Here is a 7,648-nt window from a genome sequence, read left to right on the forward strand (position 1 = left end):
AGTTTGCTTGTAAATCTCCATTAGCCTTAAGCTCCTCAGATTAGACCAATCACAAGAAAAAAGATCAATGAAATGTACAAGCTAAATGTCAAGTTTATTGTTATCTGATTGCACAAGTACAACCCGACGAAACAGCGTTCTCTGCTCCTCAGTGCAAAACATGCAGACACATAATCAGACATAACACATACAGACAACCAATACATATGCAGGACAATTATTCATACTGGATATACAAATACAGGTATGTGCCACTTAACATCCATTCGGGCAATGTCCGACCGCATATATGTCCGTGGTCCCATAATTATTCAATTACCACGAGCAAGTCCGCAGCAATTTAGAAAAAGCGATTGTTAGCTTTAGAAAATCCTATACTGTATAACCACTCTCCCCACAACCCTGTATCAGTCTTCATTGCCCCGCTCTCTCCCCACGGCCCCATGTCATTTCCCACACTGATCTCAGAGCTCTGCTCACTGCCCAAAGCCCTGTGTTGGTACCCACAATGATTCCACTGCACCGCTCTCTCTCCACAGCCCCGTGTCGGTCCCCACACTTATCCCACTGCCCACTCTATCCCTACAGCCCTGTCAGTCCCACATTGATCCCTCTGCCCAGAGTCCCGTGTCAGTCCCCACACTGATCCCACTGCCCAACTCTTTGCTCACAGCCCCATGTTGGTCCCCACACTAGTCCCTACTTACAAATAAAAATTGTACAGGTAGACTACCATATCCCACATAGCTTTTCTAAGAATATAATATGGGATTCGCACAAACTTCCACATCGCATAATATCCAATTTCACAGAACATATCGTGGACATTAAGCACTGCTTACCTATAAATATATTGCTTCGTGAATATGAGAGTCTCGGGTGGTTAGTGCGAGCAGTTCCGTTCAACATTCTCACTCTCCATGCAAAATGTTTAGAGGAATGTGACTCTTCGATGTAAATCAAGATGTTCTGTCTTGTATCTCGTATTAGTTATCTCCTGGGTATGAATGAAATAATGTGCAAACAAGTGTGATGAATGTCCAGATGTTAGTTCCCTATCTTAGGTTAGTAAAAGAATTCACAGTAACAGGGGCTGTATTATCTCTTGGGTGCTGACTGAAAGAATTGTAAATGCCTGATCAAAGCTAATGGTTTCAGAACATTGATGCCAGAGTCATAGCAAAATTTCCACAGATGTATGGTGAAAGTGTGCTGACCAGCTGCAAAAGGTAGTAGACACAGCTCAGGACATCACAGGTAAAACAAGCAGGAAGGCTCAGAGCCCTCATGCCCATCCACACCAATCCTTTTTGACAAGATGGAGTAATTTAAAAGAGATCGAGAGAGACATCAGACTGACGTATTCTGGTGAGGGTGAAAAGCAATGATGACAAAATCAATGAATCTGGGATGACAGGATATCGAATATTTGATCAGAAAAAAAGGAACCATTTGGGATACAAAGCAACTGGGAAAATAATGGAATCCCCCCCTGAGCAACATAGAGGGTTTTGGAGAGTAATTAAGTTGAGGCCAAAATACACCTATGAAACTGCTTGGCAAGTAAGATTAAGGAGAATATCAGGATATTCTATAAATACTACCAGGATAGAGAAAGAGATGATCAGGACCAGTGGGGGAAATGTTGCCTCAGTAATGGAGTTTTTTTTTGAGGAGGTAATTAAGAATATTGATGAAGGCAAGGTGGTGCATAATGTGCATAACAATTTCAGTAAAGCATTTGACAAGATCATCAAAGTTAGGCTGTTTCAGGAGCTTCAGAATGTTGACGTAAGCTGGCTAACTGTATCCAAAAGGATGCAGAAGGTGGTGGTGGAAGGATGCTTTTCAATTGACAAGTCTGGGACCAATGGTGTACCATGGGGGTCAGTGCTGGAACCCTTGTTTGTAATGTATATAAACGACTGCGAAGTGAATGAAGGAGGTGTGATTAATAAGATTGCTGGTGGCAAGATGAGTGTTTTTGGAAAATTGTATTTATTAAATCAGGGTTAAAATACAATAATGGATATAACAGAAAAACAAAATACATGCATGAATTTTTATGTAAATAAAAACCCCTTAAACCCCCCACCCCCTACCCTAACCCACTCACCCCTACCCACCCCCTTCTAATCTACCCCCAGAAAGAAAGAAGAAAGAAAGACATAACATGAAATTCATAAATTAACTACCATGGTTCAGAGCAATACCACTAATGTGTGGGAAGAGGATTTAATAATTCAACCCCAAGTAGCCCAAATAATGCCTCTAAGTTTTAGCAAAAAAGGAGTAATTATTATGTAAATTATGTTATTTTTTTCCAATGAAATGCAAGATCTCATTTCCAAATGCCATCTCTGAATACTTAAATTAGTCTCATTTTTTTCAAGTAATCTCCAAACATTTTCTTGCCACAGCTAAAACCAATCTCAAAAAAGCAATTTGAAATGTATTAAGGTGGCAAGATAATTGATAGTGGTGTGAGGGTTGTCTAAAGTTACAGCAGATGGTAAGTTTGGCAGATCATTGGTAGCTGGACTTTAATCAGAACTATTGTAAGGTGCTTCATTTTGGGAAGTTGTACCTGGGAAGGGCACCAGGAATGTTGATGAGCAGAAGAACCTCTGGGTCCTGGTCTGTTGTTCCCTGAAAGTGGCAGCACCAGATGATTCAAATGTTATGTTGCTAGGCCTTAAGGCACTGAAGTACAGGGAAAGGTAAAACATGTTTGCTCTTTATTCCCTGGAGTATCGGAAGAATGAGGAGAGATTTGGCAGAAGTATGTAAAATTATGAGGGGTATAGATAGAGTAAATGCAAGCAGGCTTTTCCACTGAGGTTAAGTAAGAAAATCTCAAGGTCATGGGTTAGGGGTGAAAGATTTAAAGGGTAAATTTGGCAGCAAGGTTAACATAGTAGTTAGCACAGTGCCATTACAGCACCAGCAACCCGTGTTTGAATCTGGCACTGTCTATAAGGAGTTTGTACATACTCCCCTGTGTCTGCGTTGGTTTTGTCTGGGTGCTCCAGTTTCCTCCAACCCTTCAAAAATGTGTGGAGTTGTTGCTTTATTGGTGGTGGGGTGGGGGTGTGGCATGGGGTCTTGGGCTATAGTGTTCACTGGTTCTATGTTATGTCTTGCTTAGACCACAATTGGAATATTAAGTCTAGTCTGGTTGCCACACTATCGGAATGAGGTGGTGATAGAACTCAAAAGATTCACCATGATATTGCCTGGATTGGATGAATTCAGTTATAGGGAGAGGTTGAATAGACTTGGCTTGTTTTCCATGGAGTGAAGGAGGCTGAGAAGTGTGTTAGGACTCATGAGACTGTGAATGCTGGAATTGGGAGCAAAATACTATCTGGTGGTAGAACTCTGGACTTGTTGAAGGGTTCTGTCTCCTTTTCTCTCACTGATGGTTCTCGACGCACTGAGCCTCTCCAGTAGCAGTGTTTTGCTTCAGGGGATGAGATAGATAGATGGGCCAAATCTTTATCCCATCGTAGGGATATTTAAAAAAAAATGAGGGCTTCAGCTTAACATGAGAGGAAGGAATTTAAAGGGGATCTGAGGGGTATTTTTTTTTTAACTGGAACTTGCTGTGGGAGATAATGGTGGAATGAGACAGTCATTGTGTTTAAGGGTCATTTAGACAGGCATCCAAATAGGTAAAGCAGAGGATGAAGTCCTCATGAGAAAAAGGATTGGTGTGGATGGGCATGAGGGCTCTGAGCCTTCCTGCTTGTTTTGTTTTAACTGGGCTCTTTTAAGTCTCCCAGCCTGACAGAACCTTCCTTCACTGTTGCCTTCATCCTCTTCAGGACTCCTGGACCCGTCGCAGCTGCTGCCAGTGCTCACTGTCACTGGACCCGTCGATTGCTGCACTCGATCCGATGCCACTTGCAGCGGTATCACCCGCCACACCATGCAACTTGGCTCCGCCCCACCACTGGAGCTGAAGTGGGTACGCTGAAGTGGGTACCAACCACCCCTTTGATATGTCAGTGCTGGTTTATCGCAGCTTCTTATCTGTCGGCCGGCCCGCTCCCTCTGCTCTTCAGTGTCGCTGTTTTGTGACTGTTACAGATGCCGACTTTGTCTCAGGCCTCACACATACCATGAGGGTGCCGACCTGGCGATCCTACTGTGGGAGGGGATCTCCAGCTTCTCCCCATCACCAGGGGCTTCATAAAGGCTTTCTTTGTGTACTTGCCAGGAGGCAGCGCTGTCTTCATTTGAATCTTGTACTCCCTGCGGTGTGGGTCGTTCAGTTGAAGCTGCAGCTCCCTCCTCGGTCCTCAGAGCGGACTCACTATTTTCCTCGCCATGAGGCATTTCCAGCTGGGCCTCTCATTTTAATGAAAATTCTTTTGTGCTTTTATTTGCGAATTTACTTTTCTTAGTGATTGTTTCTTCCCACGTCATTTTTTGGTATTTTGGTTATTCACTTGAGGTTTTTAACCTATTTATTCTTGAAAATCCTGGGAGCTCTAGGATTCCACCTCCTACTCTCCCCACATCACATGACCCACCCTTGCTCTTTCTTATATCGTGATTTCAATATTTTCTGATCGTATGTCACCTCTTTCTAATGATTTAATCTTACCAACAGAGCAACAACACACCTCTGCTTACCTGCCTATCCTTTTGATAGAATGTATCCTTGGACATTCAGCTCCCAATGACAGCCATGACTCTGCGATGGCCACAAAATCCTACCTACCAATCTGTAGATATACCACAAAGTCATCCCCTTTATTTCTTATGCTGCGTGCATTTAAATATAAAACCAGCAATGCTGTATTTGTTATTATTGACTGTGTCCTTGTGCATTGTAAGTCACTGGCTGCAATTTTGACCTCTCTGCCACAAACTCCCTTCCAGCTGCTCCATCTGGCCCTTCTGTTGCCTCTTCACTTATATTCCCATCCCCCTGAAAACATAGTTAACCCTCCCCCACAGAGTTAGTGATCCTCCCCACCAGGAGACTGGTTCCACTCCAGTTCAGGTGAAACTTGTCCCACTTGTACAGGTCTCGTGTCACCCCTTCCCTAGAATGATCCAAGAACTTGAAACCCTGCCCCCTGCACAGTCTCCTCAGCCACTCATTTATCTTCATGCTCTGACCTTCCTTACCTCAGTAATCCAGAAATTGCCACCTTGGAGGTCCTGCTCTTTAGCCTCCTACCTAACAAGGACTCTACCCCATTGCTGCCTATGTCATTGGTACCAATGTTCCACGATCTCTGGCTGTTCACTCCCTTCAAGAATATTCTGCAGCCACTCAGATTCATCCTGGACCCAATCATGCAGTAGGCAACACACTATTCTGGCATCTCTTGTGGCTGCATAATCTCCCATCTGTTCCCCTACCTATTGAGTCCCCTATGACTATCGCTCTGCCCGACATCTGTGGCTGAGAGCAATCCACACTGCTATTGGTCTGGCTGCTGCCTTGCCAAGATAGGTCATCTCCCTATCCAAGGTATTGAAAGGTATCCTCCCTCCTCTCCTCCTTACCCCCACCCTGCCCTCCGCCCCACCTTTTTATTCAGGTGTCTACCTGATTTTCAACACTCCTGAATGGCTTAGTCCCAAAACAATGACTGCTTTTTACTTTCTATGAATGCTCTTGCATTCTTGCATTCTTGCTGAGTTTCTCCAGCACATCTGAGTATGGCATTAGACCCCTGCATCTGCAGGCTCATGATGTTTGAGACGTTGTGTTTGAAGCACGGCAATGATTCTAAGGGCCAGTTTGGGACACATTCCTGACTAGCATAAAAATGGATTTAGAGATGTCCAGTGGGGAACAAGGTTGGTGTGAGACTAGAGTCCTGGTCAAGGGCAAGGGATTGGGATGAGCAGCATGTTGCCACCTCATGCTTCATCAGTGTGACAGGGAGGAAGGGTTGGTCAGTGACGACTGTGTACATGTAAGATTGAGACACACAGAGATAGAGGTGAGCACAGCTAATTTTATTATCTGCTCATATTCTATTCTTCATGATTCAGCTCCTGCTCCCCTTCCCTGAGATCAGGTATGACAAGAGTTGAGGTTGGTGGGGCAAGAACAGGGCAAATGTAGCTGTGTGGCCCCCTCCCCAAGGAAAGGGCCACAGGCCTGATTCCTGGAATCAGTGACAAGGGAAGGATCATTGGAGTCGAGAGCAAGGAAGCAGCCAGCCTGTATCCAGCTTGATGAATGGTGTCTGTGATCAATCCTCCGCATTCTTCTGATCTAACCCTGATGAAAGCGTTTCTTCAGCACATCCAGTGCTCTGTACATCCACATCTGGGTGGGATGCACGCAGATCTCCATGCCCCTCTGGGTTTTGAACCTGTGCAGAGGAAAGAGTGAGGCCAGTGTGTAATTTTGGGGATCAAGTACTTGTGTGCTACAATATGCCCTCAAATTTCACCGGCAACTCTCATCCGCCTGATTAACCCAACTCCAGGGAACTCTGCAACTTGATTGTTTCACAACCAAGTCTGATGTCAATGTTCTCCATCAGAGATTCATGTAGCAATGACAGAAAACAAGGGGCCAGTGGATTACAGAGGAAGGCACCTCCACATTGTGTGTTCAAGCGGCAGGTTCCCTGGCTCGTGCAGTGAACTCTGGTCCCAGGCCAAACATAAGACCATGACTTAGGAGCAGTAATAGATTATTCAACCTATCTAGCCTCGCCATTTAATCATGAGCTGTTCCATTTTACCACTCAACCCCACTGCCCGGCCTTCTCCCCATAACCTTTAATGCCCTGGCTAATCAAGAACCTATCAATCTCTGCCTTAAATACACCCAATGACCTGGCCTCCACAACATGCAAGTTTACCTTCAGGCTATCCTGCAAGAGGACTCTAGGTCCCTTTGCATCTGAGTATTTTAATTTTTCTCCCCATTTACAAAATAATCTGCCCATAGTTGGACCATGGGAATTGAGCGGAGTCATGGTGTCTTGTGGGAATGTATTGGAACTGAAGATCTGGCAACTCCTAAAACTGAACAAAGTAGGAGCACTACCCTCCTCTCATGAGGTTTTTATTAAATCATCTTCAAACTACTCACCTCCTGTTCTTTCACTGAACAGGGTCATTTTGTTAGTCTCCAACTGTGGTGGTATGTAATTACACCACTAGGTCACCAGGGGTTATCCCAGTGACCTTGTATATTAAGCAGACCAGAGCTACAGTCTAGCCTTCCAGGTTTGTTTTGCAGAGGGACAAGATCTCTTAGTGTACATATTAGTTTATTAAAGCTGTCTTATACTAGCACTGCTGGTGTGATTATTGTCAGTACAATTTAATAAACTAATATGATAGCTACTAGCCACTGTAGCTCTGGACTGCTTTATATACAAGGTCACCGGGATGACCCCTGGTGACCTAGTGGTGTAATTACATATCACCACACCAACAGTATAGAATTACTTGGATATAAATTGCCCAGCTGCTGAGGTAGAGTTTGGTCCCTTACCTTCACAATGGTTGAGAGTTTTGGCTACTCATTCTGTAGTTTACAGGTTCTCCAACAGTGCCTGTTGTTGAAGACAAACTGGGAGAATGGAATACAGTTCTGATGGAAAGCAGGGGGTCAGGGATGGGAATTGGGATAGCACTAGTGATAATCTCTGCCTGG

General features: G+C 44.4%; 1 protein-coding gene across 1 annotated transcript in view; it reads left to right on the forward strand.

Moving 5' to 3' along the window:
- The window catches only part of LOC138740836 (anamorsin-like), a 78,626-nt gene extending 74,239 nt beyond the window's left edge, over nucleotides 1-4,387 (forward strand). The window contains exons 5-6 of the mRNA XM_069894035.1: nucleotides 3,828-3,980; nucleotides 4,093-4,387. Of these exons, the coding sequence (XP_069750136.1) occupies nucleotides 3,828-3,980; nucleotides 4,093-4,198 (259 nt within the window). The 3' untranslated portion in view covers nucleotides 4,199-4,387. The remainder of the gene's footprint in view (nucleotides 1-3,827; nucleotides 3,981-4,092) is intronic.
- Nucleotides 4,388-7,648: the final 3,261 nt, after the last annotated feature.

The sequence above is a fragment of the Narcine bancroftii genome, chromosome 1, assembly GCF_036971445.1.
Source record: "Narcine bancroftii isolate sNarBan1 chromosome 1, sNarBan1.hap1, whole genome shotgun sequence".
In the NCBI taxonomy this organism is placed as follows: Eukaryota; Metazoa; Chordata; class Chondrichthyes; order Torpediniformes; family Narcinidae; genus Narcine; species Narcine bancroftii.